General features: G+C 46.3%; 8 protein-coding genes across 8 annotated transcripts; 3 read left to right on the top strand and 5 right to left on the bottom strand.

Annotated features, from left to right (window-relative positions):
• Nucleotides 1-251: 251 nt before the first annotated feature.
• Nucleotides 252-1,441, bottom strand: T069G_10060 (glyoxalase/Bleomycin resistance protein/Dioxygenase superfamily domain-containing protein; the record flags this gene model as incomplete). Its single annotated transcript, XM_056177270.1, has 5 exons — nt 252-393; nt 452-696; nt 755-858; nt 912-960; nt 1,034-1,441. The coding sequence occupies 5 exons, from the start codon at nt 1,439-1,441 to the stop codon at nt 252-254; spliced, it is 948 nt and encodes a 315-aa protein (XP_056025748.1).
• A 601-nt stretch (nt 1,442-2,042) lies between these two features.
• Nucleotides 2,043-4,687, top strand: T069G_10059 (fungal specific transcription factor domain-containing protein; the record flags this gene model as incomplete). The annotated part of the gene is made up of 6 exons (XM_056177269.1): nt 2,043-2,066; nt 2,311-2,356; nt 2,415-2,772; nt 2,833-3,608; nt 3,678-4,333; nt 4,385-4,687. 6 exons carry the CDS (start codon nt 2,043-2,045, stop codon nt 4,685-4,687), a joined length of 2,163 nt encoding a protein of 720 aa, XP_056025747.1.
• A 356-nt stretch (nt 4,688-5,043) lies between these two features.
• T069G_10058 (fumarylacetoacetate (FAA) hydrolase family domain-containing protein) lies at nt 5,044-6,017 on the top strand (the record flags this gene model as incomplete). The annotated part of the gene is made up of 3 exons (XM_056177268.1): nt 5,044-5,238; nt 5,293-5,759; nt 5,816-6,017. 3 exons carry the CDS (start codon nt 5,044-5,046, stop codon nt 6,015-6,017), a joined length of 864 nt encoding a protein of 287 aa, XP_056025746.1.
• A 1,516-nt stretch (nt 6,018-7,533) lies between these two features.
• On the bottom strand, nt 7,534-8,622 carry T069G_10057 (l-asparaginase II domain-containing protein; the record flags this gene model as incomplete). Its single annotated transcript, XM_056177267.1, has 1 exon — nt 7,534-8,622. The coding sequence occupies one exon, from the start codon at nt 8,620-8,622 to the stop codon at nt 7,534-7,536; it is 1,089 nt and encodes a 362-aa protein (XP_056025745.1).
• A 332-nt stretch (nt 8,623-8,954) lies between these two features.
• T069G_10056 (zinc-binding dehydrogenase domain-containing protein) lies at nt 8,955-10,157 on the bottom strand (the record flags this gene model as incomplete). Its single annotated transcript, XM_056177266.1, has 4 exons — nt 8,955-9,632; nt 9,692-9,849; nt 9,905-9,992; nt 10,059-10,157. The coding sequence occupies 4 exons, from the start codon at nt 10,155-10,157 to the stop codon at nt 8,955-8,957; spliced, it is 1,023 nt and encodes a 340-aa protein (XP_056025744.1).
• Nucleotides 10,158-11,993: 1,836 nt separating this feature from the next.
• On the bottom strand, nt 11,994-14,018 carry T069G_10055 (phosphate transporter family domain-containing protein; the record flags this gene model as incomplete). The annotated part of the gene is made up of 4 exons (XM_056177265.1): nt 11,994-12,298; nt 12,360-12,833; nt 12,887-13,861; nt 13,940-14,018. 4 exons carry the CDS (start codon nt 14,016-14,018, stop codon nt 11,994-11,996), a joined length of 1,833 nt encoding a protein of 610 aa, XP_056025743.1.
• A 2,440-nt stretch (nt 14,019-16,458) lies between these two features.
• T069G_10054 (fungal zn(2)-Cys(6) binuclear cluster domain-containing protein) lies at nt 16,459-17,943 on the bottom strand (the record flags this gene model as incomplete). The annotated part of the gene is made up of 1 exon (XM_056177264.1): nt 16,459-17,943. One exon carries the CDS (start codon nt 17,941-17,943, stop codon nt 16,459-16,461), a length of 1,485 nt encoding a protein of 494 aa, XP_056025742.1.
• Nucleotides 17,944-18,822: 879 nt separating this feature from the next.
• Nucleotides 18,823-19,841, top strand: T069G_10053 (short chain dehydrogenase domain-containing protein; the record flags this gene model as incomplete). The annotated part of the gene is made up of 2 exons (XM_056177263.1): nt 18,823-19,537; nt 19,603-19,841. 2 exons carry the CDS (start codon nt 18,823-18,825, stop codon nt 19,839-19,841), a joined length of 954 nt encoding a protein of 317 aa, XP_056025741.1.
• Between the last annotated feature and the right edge of the window lie 345 nt (nt 19,842-20,186).

The raw sequence follows: 20,186 nt of genomic DNA, 5'->3' as shown, positions 1-20,186 counted from the left end.
TGTGAAATTCACTGGTCACATTGCACTATGAATTACTGTCTCAAATTATTCATCAAGTATTGATCATGTGAACTCAGAGGTGTGAAAACGTGGATTAGAAAGTCAGCCGCTAGGCTTTCCTAATTTCTCTAATACTTTGTAAGGTTCTCCCCACATGTATCACTGTTCTATTGGAATGATTTTGGACTGTATGAACTATGGTTCTTGACAGTAAACTGTTTTAAAAGACATAACACTAGAGTATTTCGTGCTTAGGTGAGAAAGTCTAGCGGTACATCTGGACCCCATACAGAAAGGCCATCTTTGCCAAGCTTACTCTTTGCCACAGGAGTATCAGAGTTGACTAAATCGCCATCTATGTAGTGCTCCATGATGAACTTGGCGGAGTCATACCTGTATCTTCTAGTTAGCCACTGTCTCTCACCTAATAATTTGAGGCAATCGAACTCACCAGTAGTCAAAGATTTGGCTTCCTAGGACGTGTCTACCAACACCCCAACATATCTCATGTCCTTGGTCTGTGAGCCAATCGTGACCCAGTGCTTGTGTATCAAAGTCATGGACCTCAAAAGAAGAATGGTGAACATGTGGCTTGGGTCCTTCATAAAAGAAGAAGCTGTGGTGGTCAACCATTTCCTTACCGCGATCGAGGTGAAGGAAGGTCGCAACATCTCTTCCTGTCTCATCGTGTACAAGCTATAAACAAATCAGTCATAAGTCAGATCAAGAAATGACGAGATTATGATATAAGTACATCACTTGGCACGAAGTTAAAATTCTCCGTGAAAAACTTGAAGGTCTCCTCGAAATTTGTAGTGCAGATGCCAAAATGGCCGAGCTTGTGGACAATGGCTGGACCTAGGTATAATCTCAATCAATGGGCCTTGGAAGTTGAAAATACTGAAACATACCTTTTTCAAACCTTTGAAACGTTCCGGCATCTCGATTCTTGGTTACTGGCTATGCATTCCAATTACTGTCAATTGATATCGCCTCAATGGAGCTGTAGAGTCATTTCCCATCCTTCACGTACATAGTTGAATGGTCGCGTTCCGCGATCTTCTTTATTAGCATCGTATGAGGTATGACTCTGCCCATGGATGAAATGAAATGGAATTTTATTAGTAGGATCTTGCAAAGAAACGATCTTTCCACCTCCTGGGGCATCAAGGTCTCGAATTTTAGACCCAGAGCAGAGGCTAGCGGCGAGCTCCAAATCTTCGAACGAATCTACTGCAAACGCAGCTCCGGCGAATTCGTCTTCATCAGCCTTTTCGGCGCAAAAGACAAATGGCTCGGTGCCATATCCCCTGTAGTAAATACGGTCTTGTCTGCGATCAACTTGAATCAACCCAAAATCCAACAAAAAGCTGTGGGCTTTGTCAAGGTCCCGATATCTGTAATAGACGTGGGCAATTCTAGTAATGCTGACTTTAGGCATGTTTAACGAGCTGTGAAGTACAATTCAAGGATCAATAATGTTCAATTTTTTGAGAGAAATCCCAGCTTCTTTTAGACAGTCTTATACACAGCCATCAAGTATACTCCCAATCACCTTCATCTACATCCCGCCCATCTTCTCAGCCTAGAGTTGTCTCTTGGTAGACAACAATAACTTCGGTCTATTCGATGGCCTCGGTCGAATTTCGGTGCGTTTCTAGGCTTGTCTATAGAAAGCAAAAAAGACAGCTGAGCCAATCGCGTTTAGCAAATATCCGAGCCGGCCTCGGCGCGTGATGGCACAGTGGATAAAGAGGCGCTAGACATAACGAAGCTTAGCAAAGTATGGGGTCTCCACGATTCAATGCCGGCTGTGGAGAGTGATCTCAGCAAAGATTATCGCGAATGCACGAGATGATGTTTTCCATCACACACACACACCTCTTTCTTACCCGATTTTTCGCATCCTCAAACAACTACGTGTCCTGAAAAGCTTGAGCATTGTTGCTATCATTCGAGATGGCATCAGAGAAAGATACTACAGTCGAGCCGCTTTACCCGGAAGGCCGGAGAAAACAATATCAGAGCACAAGTATCTCACCATGGGCCTGCTACCAGTGCAAAAGGTAAGTCTATATCTCTCTCCTGTCAGCAGGTGGCTTCTCTGCAAATGCCTGATTGCCTCGATGCCTTCAATGTACTCCTCGGTACTATGTTTTCTGACTTGGGCACAGGAGAAAGGTTAAATGGTATGAGCGCCTTGTTTCGACAAGGATATCAACGTCACTGACCCATGGCGTGGCATTGTGTCACCACTATAACAGTGATAAAACAACTCCATCTTGTGAGATCTGTATTCGAAACGAACAGGATTGCCGCTATCCATCGACAGCCCAAAAGCCTGGCCCGAAACTTGGTAATTACATCTTGTTTAGGCGGTACATGTATAAGAATTCTCATATTTGATAACACAGGGAGCTTCCATAAGCGCAAGGCCAGATCTTCTCGTCATCGACACAACGACCCGAATATACCCGTTCCGCAGCTTCCCAAAAGACGTTCAGACGATGATTCCGGTAAAGGTTTGGACGCCGAAGATGTTCCTTTACAACATCTTCTAGCACACAAAGCAAAGTCCAATAGTATATCAAGCTGGATATTACATCATTTCCACGAGAAACAGGCTTACTATGAGGACACCGAGGACAGTCGTAAGAGTTCCTGCTCTCCTCAGGCACACTTCTTCCCAACCCCGCCAAAGACAATACAGCATGACAATACCACGCATGTTTGCGCAGCGTTGGAAATATGTGAGGATGAGTTTCTTCAATTGTGAGTTTTAAGATCAAATCACTATATTATGAACGACACGTTAACTCTAAGCGTTTGCAGAATAGACTTATACTTCTCCGATCTCACTTCAGTTTCACTATTCCACCGACCAAGCTTTCAATTGCGCATCAATAGCGAGCTTGACCCTGAACAAGCCACTGCTTTACTTGCTTCTATGTTCTCACTGTCTGCTAAGCATCTATGTAATGACAGAGATGACACTCGAAAAGAGGTGCTAAATCCATCCAAGTTCTACGAAATCGCGTCGAATTTGGTTCACAAGCAGTTGCGAAATTGTGGTGACAAATCACCTCCATTATTCCTCCTTCAGGCTTTCATTATGACAACATACTACGAACTGGTCAGTGGTGTTCGCGGAGTCGCATGGCGGTCACTGGGAGCGGTGATTAGAATTGCATACGAACTTCGACTTCATCTCGTCGATCTACCTCTGAAACTGTCTTCCACCAAAACTGATATGGATCCTGTAGAGGTATGGATGGCTAAAGAAGAAAGACGGAGAGCGTGGTGGACTATTTGGGAATTTGAAGTTTTCGCGACTACCATACGCAAGTGCCCACTCGGCATGGACCCAGAACAACATGCCACGCTTTTGCCTGTTGACGACAAATTCTGGTTCAATGGCGAGAAAAAGCCAAGTTGCTTCTTTGAGAAAGATCCGGTACTTCGATGGAAAGAACTGAAAAATAGCGACAATGAAAGTGGCAGAGCCTGGTTCATAGTCATCAATTCTTTCATGCGAGACGCGCACTCTCTATCGAATGCATCCGTCCCTGTTGAATCTTCTAGCGATGAGGATACTGGATCTTACGGGGGTAATCGTTTAACCTCAAACCAGAGAAATGGCCAAGATTTTGAGAGGGCATCGAAACTCGCTGTGTTAGACAACTGCGTCTCTTGCTTTACGCTGTCGTTACCTCAAGAGCTTCGTTATCGTTCAGAGCATTTATTTTCTTCCCCATCAGGTCAGGATCAAATGTATGCGCGACGGAGAGACAGCGAAAAGCAGACGATCCATGCAATGATTCAACTTGCCAAGATAATGATACTTCACAAAGATTGCTTCCGTAACGACTACCGAGCAGCCGAGAGAGAGGACGACACGAACGTATTCAGTAACACCGCATCCTCGCCATGGCCAGGCGAATCCAGCTCACATCCAAACTCTGTATGGTCAAGGTACCTTGATGCCGCAGATAATGTCGTTAGTATCGTCCGGAACGCGTCGATCGACCACATTCGCTATGGAGACCCTCTCTTAGTAAATACTTTCTGGATAATAGCTGCGATACAGCTTGTACAAAGAACATTTGCGAAAACAAAATCTGAGAAAGTCATGGCGCAGTCCAGCTTTGATTTGCTGCGCCTGACGTTGATACAACATGAGCAATATTGGAATACCTCACCTGTACTTTTACAGAACCTGGACAAGCTACAAAGTACTCTGAGTAGCATAAGGGCTCATGTTGTCTCAAGGTCTTCTGCCATGAATCAGCCTAGTGCAGCTCCTCACTCACCAGAAGAGTCTACTCCTCATGTCGTAAGTATAACCCACCTTATCGTGAACACAGTAGTACTGACAGGCACTTAGCATGGTGATACCAGTTTGAAGAATAATGGTTCCCCAGTTTGTAAAGATCTGGAAGAAAGTGAGCAGAACAATGCAACGGACTGTGTGCAACAGATTGACATGACCTCTTGTGAGGGCACTTTCTCACTTGATAGCGGCGATTATGTTTGTGATGCAAGCCTTGATGGCTCAAATCTGGACTTTGCCTTGGATTTGCCAATTGATACCATTTTTTCCGAGATTTGGCAGAATTCACAGCAGAATGACCTATGTACTGTTGATGACATTCTGGGGCCTTATATATATCCCGACAACTTGCTATAAGATATAGATAGCAAACACTCTGACAAAGAAGAGAAAAAAAGCCATGTGCTGAAAATTGATGATGAAATTTCCGTTATCTCCTCTGCTCCCTAAATATTTCCTGATTAGAAAACGATTGTAAGAGTCCAGACATGCATTTGGCCGATCGACTGATCGGTGGGTTTCGGTCGATTCTTCGGGCTAACCGCTGGCGAATGTGTCTCGGGCGAAATTTCGGGCCACATAAGATAAGAGATCTCTCATTGCATCCTTAGGGTTCGTACCTATCTATTGTTCTATATAAACATCGGCCATCTGTTTTCTAAGGCTCCCGGACTAGATGCTTCCAGCTCCCACCACACATTTTTTCATCGACCATGGCACGCAACTGGACACACCTGATACGCTTCATAGCAGATGAAGATAATCAGATTCATCTTGGTCAAGTTGATTCAACCATTAATCCAGATGTCGGATTGGATACCTACAACAGGAAGCATGTTCAGGCGCGTCTAATAGTTGGATCGGCCTTTGACGGCACCGTAACGGACAAAATCATGACAGTAAAGCAGGTGGGCTTATTACGATCCCACATTGCAGTAACACAGTCAAATAATATTTTATAGCTTCTATCGCCTTTAGATTACCACGATGTTCCTTTGGTTCGCTGTCTTGGACTAAATTACTACGACCATGCTATCGAGGCAAAAATGCCCATCCCCAAGGAACCAGTGCTTTTCATCAAGCCTAGAACTGCGATTAGTTCACCGCATCCGACCACCATTAATGTCGCTAAAATAGGACAAGATGATTCCAGCGATTACGAAGCCGAGCTTGCATTTATAATTGCAAAGGACGGAAGGGATATACCGGAAGAGAAGGCTGGAGAATACGTTCTTGGATATACATGCAGTAACGACGTATCTGTCAGGAGTCAGCAGTTTAAGAATAGTCAGTGGTGCTTTTCCAAAGGATTTGACGGATCAGCCCCCATAGGGCCCGTTTTGGTCAGTCCAGATGCTATTGGTGACCCAGGCAACCTGGCAATTCAGGCAATATACAACGGAGATACAGTGCAGGATTCAAATACTAGGTTTGTTCCCAAAGCTCTACAAATAGCCTACCATCTTAACTGACAAACTACTGTAGGGAGCTTATCTTCAACGTCAACAAGATAATATCCTTTTTATCGCAAGGTACAACACTTGAACGAGGGACCGTGGTCATGACTGGCACTGGTCCAGGGATAGGATCTCTGAGGAATCCGAAAATATTTCTGCGAGACGGAGATGACATAAGAGTATATATCGAAAGAATTGGGACGCTTATCAATAGGACATACTATGAATAGAACATGAAACATATCTATATAACCATATCACTGCAATAAACATAATGCAGGTACATCAAGCTGGTACTGTAAGGTATCATACAGCTCGCATGTAGCTCATCAGGCGCTGACTTCAACATCTCCTTCCCAATGAATCTTTCTTTCCAAGAAAATGTCTGACCTAGTGGAAGGTATCTCGTCGAACAGTGATGCTTTAACGAAATATTTGCCAGGCAGCTTTTCGGGTTGGCTAAAAAGAGGACTATCAAACAGCACTCCAATCAGCTTTGTCTACCTATAAACAATGTTATGATCATGAAAGAAGCTTGGCAGACCTTCCACATGTTTGACAAAATGTGCGCTAATTGACGAAAAATATGAGTTAGTATTAGTCATAGTGGTATTGATACTCGTTGAACACACCGTTACTGAAGCTTTGGATACGGTATTGGAATCGAGGTATCGCTTTGCGGAACTCTTAGGATCACTAACTGTGAAGTCTTTTTCCTCTAGAAGATAGTTGATCGAGAACGCTATTTCATTGTTAGACAAGTGAGATGATGTTTGAGGTAAGACTCAACGAACGTCCACCTGAGCGACGACAGTTCGAGCTAGCAGACTCATCGTATCAGCATACAACATGGAAGTTACTATCAATTGACGACGTACCAATGACACGCCAAGGTTGCGGAAGGAGCTGCGTTAAGTGTGACGGTGACAGAGCCACAATTGCAAGTACCGCTGTAAGACGACATGGCTAAGATCGCGTTGACCACGAGGGATATCGGCTGAATCAGAATAAGTGAATTACAATGACAAGGGAAGAATATTAATCGGATTAAAATCTATGGCTCATTATAACATTAAGTGTTAAATTCCAGCAATTACGCCTACTTATGTTCCATCCTGCCGAACATCAAGGATACGAGCTCCGTATTTACCGAGGTTTCGGTACATGAGGCGGTAGGATTCAGACGACGCGGTTCAATTATCGGGGATAATTTGAGCGTTCAACTGGTCTGGTGATCGATCATTATGGCCATCAATACGACTCTCAATGCGACCACAGTATGGTATATCCATCCACTATTTTCTCTTTCAGCCGAAACTATATCGGAGATAGGACCTAGCGACTCATGTCGCATGCTCTTACAAATCCCGCCACACCCTATCTTCTGAATCACATCTCGTCTATAGAAAAAGACTATTTCTTTTGAATCAATGGCATACACTGGCGAAAAAACTATTAAATATATGGGTTGGTTCAGACAAGCCGATTATCTGGTGTCTTCCGAATTAGTTTACTAGCACCCACAACTTCCAGACTACCACCCTTCAACTCAATAGCCTATGTTCTTGTGAAAGTAAAAATGAACATAATGTGGTAGGAGTTCCCGGTTAGCTAATTATACCGAGGTATTATTCCCCAGTTAGCTAATCCCGCCGAGTTATTCGTATAGGGATGCAGTTTGCAGTTTTCCACGATCGGGGCAATTAAATCATCTTATTATCTATGCGTGCAACTTTCAACCAATTCCTAAAAGATCGACATCCCTCTTTCCGACTGAAAACTGAACTGGAAGCTCGTGGTACCGGTAACGATGCCCATTGTGTTGCGAATTTTAGGATGATGATATGTCTCCAGAGCCTGTATGTCTTCTCGGCTACAAACCTTGAGCTGTTCCAAGATTTCGGCCACGGCCGCATAGAGTATATCTAAGTTCCCATCTTCAATCTTGACCGCAATACCAATTGCGCCCACAGCCCCAAGGCTTTCGGTCCGCTCGGACTCACGCAGTCCGATCCCATAGCAGCCATCGGCCCCGACTTTGCCGATGATAGCGCCATTAAAAGCACGCATAAGGAGCGTATCAAATCGACCCTCGCCGCCAACCATCTCAGGGTTTCGTGACATGGCGTTAAATATCCGCCCCATATGTTGTACTCTGTTGGCGGTTGGATTGCCGCTTGCCAATGCATCTGATGCTTGAGCAAATGAAGCATAAATCTTGGCAAGATGGAAGAGCGGTAGCGCGGGAGCTGGCATATTGCAACCGTCAAGCCCCCACCGAACATCTTGTTCATCCAGACCTGCCAATTCCTCTACCACCTGCCTAACTCTAGTCTGAATCGGATGTGTGAGAAGGTGATAGTCGTCTGAGGCGGCGGCAATAGCTTTAGCTCCGGCTAGCATACCCGCGTGTTTTCCGGAGCAATTGTTATAAACTCCGGTTGGCTCGAATCCACGCTTTATCCATTCTCGGGCGATAGCTAAGTTGATTGAAGGATGACCACCACAGCGCAACTGATCTTCAACGTGCTGTGATTTCGCTAGCATTTGCTGAGCCCGTGCAACATGCCGTTCTTCGCTGCTGTGTGAGGCACACATAAGTGCTAGATCAACCTCATCAAAGCCAAACTGTTCAAGGGCACCAGTTTCCACAACCGCCAGCGCTTGAGCAGGCTTGGCTGCAGAGCGAAGCAACGTTATACGAGAGGGATCGCCAAGGGAAAGCAGAAGTTGCCCGGTAGAGTCCACGACGACAGCATGGACCAAGTGCTTGTTTTCAACAATGCCGTTTCTGTCGATGACGACATAACTGTCGTTATGAGATTGTATTGTCATTTTTTGACACCAATGCAAGAGACACTAATGTGTTGTTGTTAATGCCTTATGGCGGGTGAGTCAATGCAATGTCAAAGAGCACTCGGAAGAGAAATTTGAGAAGCTAAATTGATGCAGCTATTATCTCCAACCACAAGGCCCACATGTGTGGAGGGCGCAACAGTTCGAGCCAATAGTGTATTAACCAAGTCGCAGAACCACAAAGTTTCTAGAAGTCCTTGAGTATAAAACCCCACTATTCTTCTTCACTGTTTGAGTTTCTACTTCGTTTAAAGACTGTGATTCGACTTTATTCAATTGCAACTCATGTGGTGCAAGAAACGCCAAAAAGCTCATGCCTTGTGGTCCGGCACAATGACCAGTCGAGTTCCGTGATTTTCTCCATGCTTCAGAATCCTCCACGCCTCTCCTGTTTTGTCTAATCCCCCAATAATAGTGAGAGGGAGTGACTTGAGCTGCTTCTTGGCCAAAGCATTCTCCAAAAAGTTCCACCAGAACCACTCCGTGAACTCACTATTCTTCTCATCCAAGTAGTCATCAATATACTGGGCAAAATGACCCGTAACGTTTGCAGGCAGTTCAACTCCTGCCCGAACACCCATCGTGGATAAAAATGAGCCTCCTCCCAGAGCTGCCAGTATCGCTCCGATTTTGACTTGGTCCGCTGCATCATCGGCAGCAGCAAAAACAGCCTTGAATGGGCCCAGTGCAGACGCTGCAGAGACGACATCCTCTGAGGTGCGGTCTACAAAATGCGTAACACCAGATCGCTCTGCAAGCTGCTTGTGGCGGCCAGAAGCGACACCGACAACCTCGTAACCAGCTAGCCTAGCCAATTGAGTTGCAAACACTCCTAGCGATGATGATACTCCCCAAATGAGAATCCTTTCACCAGTGGCAGGTGCACTGGGTATCTGTGGCCTGTTCAAGCCAAGATGAAGGACTAGAGCACTCATCGCCGTATAGGTTGTAGCGATGTTGGCGGCTTCGTCAAATGATACATCACTTATCTATATATCATAGCAATTAGAGATATGTTTATCGCACCACTGTTTACAAAGTAGGTTACCTTTGAGGCTAATTTTTCAGGAACAAGGCAGTATCTCTGGTAGGCGCCAAAACGAGAGTCATTTCGAAGAACGCCAGAAGAATTGAACAAAATGCGGTCTTCTGGCTTGAACCGAGTAACACCAGGGCCAGTCTTTTCAACAATTCCAGACGCGCAAACTATTGGTCTTGTTAGGAAATGATAACAAGAGTGCGGGTTCAGATAGAAACCTACGGCCAATGACAGTTGGGTATTTAAGCTTAATAGGAATGAGGCCCTCTTGCATTTTCCACTCTCCAGGCTGAACCGCTATAGCTTTAACCTTTGCATCTCAATTAGTATACCTCTGGGGGACTATTTTGGAGAACGATGTCGAGATCAAACGCACCTGTATCAACATCTCACCTTCTCCAGGCTCGTGTATATCGGCCAGTCCAATCTTTGGCGCCTCGCCAACCCCAGTTAACCATAATGCCTCATTCGCCATTTTGTGTGCTGTGACTTCTTTTCTTGCGAGAAGATTGAATTTGTAGAGTTAGGGGTGAATGGAGCTTCTAAAGATGATGAGTTCTATATAATACATAGTGAAGCTCGACTATTATATCTCAAACAATTCATCCCGATATATGAGAATGTGTATACATTCCAATCTAATTAATTCCATTTGTCATTCCTTACTCAAGTCTATCCGAATCTGAAGTTTCATAGCTACCGTTCAACAAGAAGTGATAAATCGCCTTGTTTAGCTGCATCTAGATCTGTGTAATTCCGACCGTAGCGTAGTTTTCGGATTTGTAATCGGCGCGGGCAGTACCATACAAATGCAGCCTCACGAAATGGGAAATTTGATTGGAGCAATTAGAGAAGTGTTTCCACTAAAGACTATGGAATCAATTCATACTCCTGATCTGCTAATGATGAGAAAGCAGATTAGCTAAAAAGCGCTCGCTTGATTGTCTATTGAACAGGGGTTTAAAGAGTCTGGAGACCATAAACAGAAAGCGGCCGCGTTTACCCAAATTAGCCATTCAGCCCTCTAGCAACCTTGAGTTACTATTCAAAGTATGCTTTTTATCAGTAACTATGTAGCTACGGAAGGATGATTGGTGAGCTAAATATCTCACGCATTTAACCACCTACACTTTACGAGGTCGCTCCATGTATTTACTTATCGCAGTCTAACTACAACATATTATGATAGCGAGTTGTGTTCTATCTATTCATTTTGAGTTGATGACTACGGATGAACTGCAGGAAAGAAAAGCGCGGTCGGCCATTAGGACAAAGTACATATATATTATCTCCCCACTTATTTATCATCTATATCTACTTATTTTTACAATCTTCTTCTTCTTGTCTCTCATCCCATGTGGGTTTCAACGAATCATTTGCAAACAAGTGAAGGTCAGAAACAGCGAGACAGCAAAATGAATACGTACATACATTTAGTGATATAAGCACTTCACCACCTCGTAGAACGTCTATTTCAGCCAGTACTCGAACTTTCTTACATAAATATAGGAATAATTACTAGAAATACGTAGATATAGTAGCAGTTATTAGAAAAATATAGATATAGTAGTAAAAATGGAGAGAAATGTAGATATAATAGCAGTTACTGGAGAAATATAAATATAGTAGCGAAATATAAGTTATTACCTGGGAAATGTAGATATAGCGGCTCCTCCTTTTGTAGGCGTATCGTTCAACTCGTGGGCGTTCGAAATCTTCCCGGTCTCGCTTTTGCCGTCCTTCGCTTGGCAGGAGCCGATGTTCAAACTTCATACCGTATATCTCATGTGCCGTGGCTACATCCCTACTTAGTGGGCAACTGGGTAAGTTCCTACAACATTCCATCTATCCATACCTGTTTCTCTAGGAGAAAGCACCTGCATTCAGACATATATGTCCATGGCTTTTCTGGACCTGCTTTAAAGCCACCACCACGTCCAAAACATTGAGAACAATGATATCTTATTGAGACGCGACTCATAACAGCACTATAATGTCTTATGACAGCTCGTGATTATTACTAGCCTCTTCCCAGAAAGAATCACTTCATTAATTGACATTTAGTAATGCATTCATCATTTACAAGCAAACAATAGTTCATCATCATCATGTGTGATATTCGTCACGCGAGACGCGCCGACTATTTTTTAAACTAGGTATTGTCCCCTCCATCGCTGAAATTAAATTAAGTACAGAGCAACCATAAATATGTATGCAGGATATCAATCATTTTGTAATAAACACAGTTCTATCCACAACCTTGAACACATCCCCAGAATAACTTTTTTTTTCATGTGCGTAGATGAGCTGCTTACGCAGAAGCAGCGGCAGGAAGGAAATGGGGAGCGTTGAGGAAGAGACCCATTATCACACCACCGAGGGTACCGGCAACGGGGATGGTCATGATCCAGGAGAACAACAAAAGTCCAACTCGCTGGAAGTTGACGGCCTTGAAGGTGCCGTTGCAGAGACCAACACCAACGGTGGCACCAGTGATGCACATGGATGTGGAAACGGGCAGAGAGTACTGAGAGAAGACGAGAACGGTAATAGCAGCACCCATCTCCATGGAGCAGCCACGAGAAGGAGAGTGGTAGGTGATCTTGTTACCCATGACTATGCGGCGAGTTAGTGAATCAGACTCAAACTAGGAGACGGAGCTTAGAATGAAACTTACCCTTCATGATGTTGTAGCCGTAAGTGCAGAGACCGATGGAGATCATGGCAGACAGGACAGCCAACTGCCAGACGGGAACGGGGGCCTTGGCGGCGGCAGCGTTGCCAGTCTTCCAGGCAGAGTAGATGACGGCCCAGGGACCAACAGAGTTACCGATATCGTTGGCACCGTGAGCGAAAGAGGCAGTGCAAGCAGTCAAAACCTGGATGAAAGAGTAGGTGTGCTCGACCTCGTTGGGGAACTTCTGGGCAGCGGCGTAGACACGCTTCATACGTTCACCATCGGGAGTGCCCTCAGTACCGGTCTGGGCAGCGTGGATATCGTAGTAGAGGCCATAGAGAAGACCGGCAGTGATCATAGCGGGAATACGGATAGCAAGGATCTTGATGTTCTTGAATTCGTAAATCTCACCAGGGCCCATCGGGTTGTCGCGGAGAGTGCGCATAGCCCAGCCAATAGGTCCACGCTTCTTATCTAATTACGAATTAGTACGGCTTTCTTATATCTCCCTTGATCTCTAAACTTACATAATCTAGCATTGAGGCGGTTCTGGTTCTCAGCCATGAGCTCAGCGTAGGTGGGCCTGGCAGCCTCAACAGCAGAGATGTTCTTCTCGGCATCGGCGGGAGTTGTCGTAGCATCCACATCATTTTTGAGGGCCTCACCGTCGAGAGACTCATCAACAGAGTTGCCGGAAGAGTGCTCGCCATCCTTGTGGTGCTGAACAACAGCGTAGTCGGGAACAGCAGCGGTTTCCGCATCAGCGGGAGCAGGGCGGTTCCACAGAAGAGGTCCGAGGATGAACATCCACCACTTGATGGTGTAGTCCTTCTTCAGGATCTTGGCGCGAGCAAAAGGAACAAAGAAGATGGCGGACAGAATCGCAACACCACCGCCAGTGCCCATGGTGACAGCGGCAATGTACCACGCAGGCTTCTTACCAAGACCCAAGTTGGGAGAACCCTTGTAGACAATGGACAGAGTGCAGATGGTGGCGGCAACTAGGAAGAAGAAGGGAGAGGAGTAGACGGCCCAGGGTGCAGGGTTCTTCCTGACGTGAACGACGAAGCGAATCAGGAGGAAGATGGCGGCAGCGAAACCACCAGAAATGGCCGGAGCCATTCCCAAGCCAGCGAAGATGGCACCAAGACCCTTGCCATCATTCCATCCCCATTGAACCTTAGAAGCACCAACAGTAGCAACACCGACACCAGCAACAGCAGAGATGAGGGAGTAGGTGGAAGAAACGTGAGCGGAGTGACGAGTGCACCACATGACCCAAGAGGAAGCGGCGGCGAGGGCGCAAGTGAAGGCGAGCATCTGGACACCGGCGTTGCCCTGGAAGGCAGAGTTGGGAATGATGCCGTTCTTAATGGTATCGGCCGTTCGAGCACCGACAGTGATGGCACCGAGCATTTCGAAGACGGTACCGAAGATCATGGCCTGTCGGTAGGAGATGGACCTAGATGAGACACTGGTGGCCCAAGAGTTGGCAACATCGTCTGTAAGAGAGAGAAAGCAGATAAATTAGATATTTTTCCATTATCAAATTGTCAAACCTTGTAAAAGAGATTACTTACTGGCACCGTTGTTGTAGGCATCCAGCATGGCAAACAGAGTGCCAATGGCAAAGATGTAGTCATACTGATGCAGTGTCATTTTGACGGATGTGCGTTTCAGCAACCCCAAACTGTAGGAAGGGTGATCCTGCAAAGATTGAAATGGGGATGGTAAAGAGACAAGCCGGAAGAGAAGTCCAAGGGCAGTCGCACAGGACGCTTCTTAAATATTATATCCCCAGGTCTAACTCGTACGTGTACTACATGTAACCTACACCCAGCAACACAGCACCAGGTCCCCTGGGTACCAGCCCAAGAGTGCATATTCTCCTCGGTCCAGGTTCCATCGTTATCCGCATGCCATGCTCCATAGCCACTATCGTATTGTGCGTCCCACGCACGACAAGAAGGAAGACAAGAGGCAAGATGGAGTAGAAACATCGTGGTCCTTTCCCCGTTGGGACACCGACGTCGTCAATGCACACTTTTGGGCAAAGAATAGATCAGCATGTGGCAACGGATATTGGCCTTAGTCCTGAAGCAACAGCTGTCTGATGGAAAGTGTTCGTGGAACCTTGCAAAGTTCCAAGCTCTAACGCAGACAGCATCAGGCACGACGTTGTTGGTGGCAGGGTAAGCCTCGCGCACTCCGTCTCCCTATCACGTCCCCGGGAAAATACACGTGGGTTCGTCGACAGCTCTCAGCGGTAGATCGATGCGGCCCCCAGACTCTTGTTCGTCGAGATGGATCCACCGGCTGAGCAGACTTGCTGCGGCCAAGAGATTCCCGAACCGGCCATGTAGGCCGCCATCTTCTCAAAGCTGGACCGAGTGTCGCGTGAACGCCCTGAAATGCAAATAATGCGGCCGGGAAGCGGACAAACAGATGAATCTCCCCATCCATCTGGCGACGGTCGAGACTCCGTTTCTCTTGAGTCTTTGTTCATCTTCCGTCTGTCCTTATCTCCGTGCCAGCTTCGTCAGAGAGGAGGGCCAACACCACTAACCACCACCACCGCTATCGAAAAAAAGATAGCCAGGGTCGAATCAGACAGGCTATCCCAAAACCAGCTCAAGTCCCTCGATCACGACAGAGCACGTGCCTCGGCCTCGAAGGAACAAAGCCTTCGTCTGCGGCCTTGCCAAGACTGGCAACGACCCAAGTTAAACCGCAATAAGGTTGACCACTTACATTCAGTGTGGATAAAGTTAGCATTTAAGCTTGGCATCCAGTCCAGCGCTAGCTCGTTGGAGCCGTTCAGGGGTGTGTCATTTCCCACGGGGTGACAATGGTGGCCTGGTTTGCTGCTCAGAAGCCTCTCAGCGGGAATGATTCAAGGCTTCCAACTACTAGCAGCTCGGCATAACGTCTACTCCCATCCAATCCAACACGTCTCGGGGCTTATGGCCAGTCATGACCAGTCATGATCAGATTTCCTCACCACCCTGGCACACGTGCGGCGCTTCGGTGACCGGAAAGCGATCAACGGCGCAGCCAAGACTCGATTCATTGCTCCATAGCGCCACGGCCAAGGCGGCGAGGTCCAGTATTTAGAGATTTCACATCTCATTCGCCCACTGCTTCGGTGTCTCTGACCTGACTTCGGTTCATCTGCTGGCTTGGCAACTCTCAGCCGCCTGCGGGAGGCAAAACAAAAAGAAAAGAACTGGAGCAGAAGGAAAAAAGTGTAAAAAAAGAGGCATCCAATTCAACTAGCCAACCACTAAAATGACACGCTTCAAAGGCCAATGATCGACCCACTCCAAGCATTGCAACCATTCCTTCTCGTAAGCCGGCGTTTTGTCCATGTAAGCTTATCGCAGTGCTTCCCTCGAGCACGTGTCTCATCATGAAAGAGTTCGGGGTGCTTGTGGATCTGCGGTGTATTAATACAAACTTTATCTCTTCACTTTATTACGCACACATGGCTGCAAATCTTCAACTGCACGCCTCGCAAGCTGGTTTGCCACCGTATCGCCTGACCGAATTACGACGTCTAGATCAACGATTGACAGTCTAGTTATTTACCAACACAAGGCAAAAAGATGATGAACTTGTGATGCATGAATCATGATGGGCCTAGTAGAGTATTTTTTAAGTGGCTCGTATCGTTTGATTGCGGCAATCTCCCAAATCCAGCGAGATGGGAGAAGAAGAAGAAATTAGAGGAAACCAATGGGAAAGAAAAGAATATCCCCGACGTCAAATCTCGATATCTACAGTCTTTTATTATGCCGTGACGGCGCGTCTAGAGATGGTACTAGAGGTAGGTACAGTGCCAGATAGTGCATATTGATGGCTTCGACTCAGGACAAGGAGCTACCCTGTATCGCTCAGAATCGTTTTGCAATTCAGCGATACCACGTCTGCATCTCTAGTCAAATAAGATAAATATTGATTGAGCAAACGAGGTGTTATATGAATAAACAAATTTTGTTTCTGCAGTTTCATATTTCTAAAGTTTACTCTATATAACGTTCTCTAATTCTATATACACGTTGATACTATGTTCAATTTTACTTCTATATTACATGAATCATTATGCCACTAACTTCTGTGAGTCTGCAGACATAGTTTCCTGTTGATTGGAATCAGCTCCCCATTGTGCATACCTCTCCAACCCAAATGATATTATTACAATGGTTTGCGAAAACTCATCCACTTTGGAGCGATCTGTCTGATCTACTAAGGTTTCCAATTCTGTGTGCCGTATGGGCAAAAACCCCGACGAAGAAACACGCTTCATCCATATATGCGGATCTGGTGCGTCCCACAGTCCGTTCGCTGCGGTAAAGATTATGCCTCCAGGACAATCGGACCACCCTTTCTGCAGGACCCGAAATACGGAGCGGGTGATGCCAGCAGTGAGACAAGTCCTGCGTATCGATTCGGCAAATGTCCACGATTGCCAAGCAGAATAGACTGTTCCGTCCATGAGAAGCCCCATGTAGTCGTACTTGGTGGTGCTAATGGTCTGATCCATTGACAGAGGCGCAGTGGCATCCACGACCCCTTGCGTCATTCCAGGTTGCTTGCAACTTTCCGTGTCCGGAGGGTGATTGGCGGCAGTGCTAGGGTTGTCTTCAGCCACGCGACCATGAGATATATCCAGCACGGTCCGCTCCCAGAGCTCCGTTGCCCACAAGGTAATGACATCGAGATTACTTTCAGCCTGGCCCCTTGCGCGGATATCACCGTCGAAAAGTCCTACAATGGTATATACTAGAAGAGCTTGAAGGCGGGATAGGGCCGTCATGGGACCAAAGACAAGGTCCTCTAAGGATCGTGCGTCTTTAAAGTTGCTGACGAGCTGTGCGGCGCGGCTTTGAAGAATACGCAAGGCCAATTGTTTTGTTGCTGGCGTGGAATTTGTGTATGCGGCGGTAACGGTGTAAGCATCTTGCAGGCAGTCTGGGAAGCCGTTGAAAGTCTTCTGCTGGTTCAAGTGAATGAAAGGGCAATGGCCTTTTACAGACCACTGTTTTAGCCAAGCCATAGCATGCTCCGGAAACTGTCGAAGTGCCTCCTCGTTGAAACATCCGCGAGGTCGGACGGAGTCGGCATTGTCTGTAATAACCCAGGAGCTTGGCGATAGAAACCACGGGTTAGATAGATGAGGAGCCAATGTAGGTTCACCTCCAGTGGTAATAGAACGGGATTCAGTCAAGAATGAAATGGAGTCCTGGGTGAAATGGTTCCTATTTTTGTTAGTACTATCTACGAGGAGCTCCTCATGGTAATTGCCGTTAATTGTAGCACTTGAAGTACTGGAACCGGCAGAGTTGCCGGTGGATCCGCGCAGGTCCTGATACACCGTCGGCGGGCCATCAGAAGAGAAGACGAGTTCGACAGGAGGAACATAGGAGATGCGAGGAGCAGGATATCGACAGACAAGGCCTTTCTCGGCGCAACGGGTGCACGATGGGATCTGGCGGGAGCATCTCCGCTTACCCTTGGCACAGATAATGCAGGAGACTCGCCTCTTGTGCCGAAGGTCCGCCCGGGATGTGTTATGCGACTCCATTACGCACGCGTGCTGCAAACAAGCGGCACGATACGATATGTTTCATTAGTCCATTGACTGAAACAAGAGGCTATAACGAATGACGGTAGAGATCAAGTTGGTAATAGCCTGCGGGTTCGGAATCCGTGGGAGGCGTTTGTCATCATCCGGAGTGGGGCCTTGCGGACAAGAATCCCGCAAGGCAAATGTGCCCATTAGTAACAAATGCAGCAACTATCGACAAAGAGGTCTCCTTCTATCGTGAACAATGACGGACTAGCTATTATAGATCAAATAATTCCATGGTCTGTTCTCAAGCCGTAGTCTTCATAGTGGTTAGGCAAGCTAGGTTGGATGAGTGTCGTGAAGTGTGTTCGTCAAGCCAGTTTGAAGTGCGTTCCGTAGCTGTCAACAACATAACATATAAACTAATTATTATTACACAATCGACTTATAATTCTGTTTTCTGCTTTTATTTACTCTGTCAATATGTCATTGCTACTATACGTTTCTAATGACTAAGTATTCAGTAAAGTAATAAGTCGACTTTCTTGGAGCGACACCTGCGGACATTTTGTCCGCCACGAGCGGCCCCGCACTGGAACTGCTCGAAAGATCCAAGATACATGTAAGCAAAGGTACGCAAATCCAAGAATGAGAAGATAGACTGTAAATTACAAATGGTGTAAATAGACAATATTATTTGCAAGCAGTGTCATTGCTTCTCTCGTATATAAGTCTTGGAAAATGGTCAACCAGGTCAACTTAGAAACTGGATAATCAACTCAACACTGAACCATTAGCATCTCCTTTATCCAATTGGATATCTTATTGTACTTTTTACGCCAAAGCATTCATCTACGAGATCTTTCTCATTTAGAACAAAGCATTATTACAACAATGGGCTTACCATCTATCAAGAACATCCGCAAGGCGGCCTACCCAACCATCGACCCTAAGCGGCCAGAGAACAGCCAGGCTGGCCGAACAGTCCTCATCACCGGCGGCCACTCTGGTATTGGATATGCCATTAGCAAAGCCTTCATTGTCGCAAATGCTAAGCGAATTATAATCTTTGGTCGCAGAGCCGATGTTTTGGAATCGGCTGGTGAAAAGCTCACTGCAGAGGCCAAAGAACTTGGATCACCCACTGTCGTAGATACTCGCAGTGGTGACATTGCCAACCCCGCCTCTGTCAAAAAGTTGTTCTCTGGCCTGAAAGCAGATGGCATTATCCTGGACGTCTTGGTACTTAACGCGGCAACGGGTGGAACGTCAAAAAAGATGGTCGACATGCCTTTGGACGAATTTTGGGGCGACTATCATATCAACGTCCGCTCTACCTTTGACCTGATTCAACAATTCTATCATCAAGAGTCTGAAGGTCCAAAATATGTTGTCAATCTTTCCACTCTGATCGCGTATGTCTGGCACTTGTCAGGGAAGCCGTCATACGGATTGACCAAAAACGCCAGCCTGGGCATCGCCCAGCAATTCGCCCAAGAACACACGGCAGAAGAACTGCAAATCATTAGCTTTCACCCCGGTGCTGTTCTCACGCCTATGAGTCGCGCAGATGGATTCGATGAGAGCTCTCCGATTAACTGGGATAATGGTGAGTCAGCTTTTTCAACATGGTCCTTTAATTCAAGACAATTATCTCGCCTCCCTGAACAACAGCGAAAGTTCAGCTGCTAACTCGTAGAGAAGAAAATTTGCCCGCTGCCCTAAGTGTTTGGGCCGCCACTCCCGCCGCTGCCTTCTTGCATGGCCGCTTCATTTGGAGTAACTGGGATGTTGACGAGCTTAGAAGTGGCGAGGCAGCCAAACTGATTGACAGCGATCCCAATTATTTGAGGATTGGTATCAGTGGTCTCACAGAGAAAGATGCGGTTGCCACGCTTATGAAAAAGCCTTAAGAACAGTTTGAAATACATCATAATAACTTCTGGCCACGAAGTTGTCAGGTCTGATTAGCAGATTTATGGCAAGCCTTACCCTTCATATTTTTCCTCTATAGATATCTACTCAAATTCGTCCGACTAAAAATCGCCTCTTGTGATCCGGGTTACTTCAATTTGATAGCGCCAAGGTCCACTCCCTCGTAAATGCGGTGAAGCTTGGAAGGAGGTGTTACAAAATTTTCCAGTATCTTCTTTCTGTTGTCTTCGGACAACCATATGGCTGAGTACGTAGTAAGGCTCTTTGACATCTGTGTAAGTGTACCCGCAACATCTTGCCTAGCAGGACTGGGAATGGTGCCG

Source organism: Trichoderma breve, chromosome 6 (assembly GCF_028502605.1).
Source record: "Trichoderma breve strain T069 chromosome 6, whole genome shotgun sequence".
NCBI lineage: Eukaryota > Fungi > Ascomycota > Sordariomycetes > Hypocreales > Hypocreaceae > Trichoderma > Trichoderma breve.
This window is presented reverse-complemented; position numbering and strand designations above follow the sequence as displayed.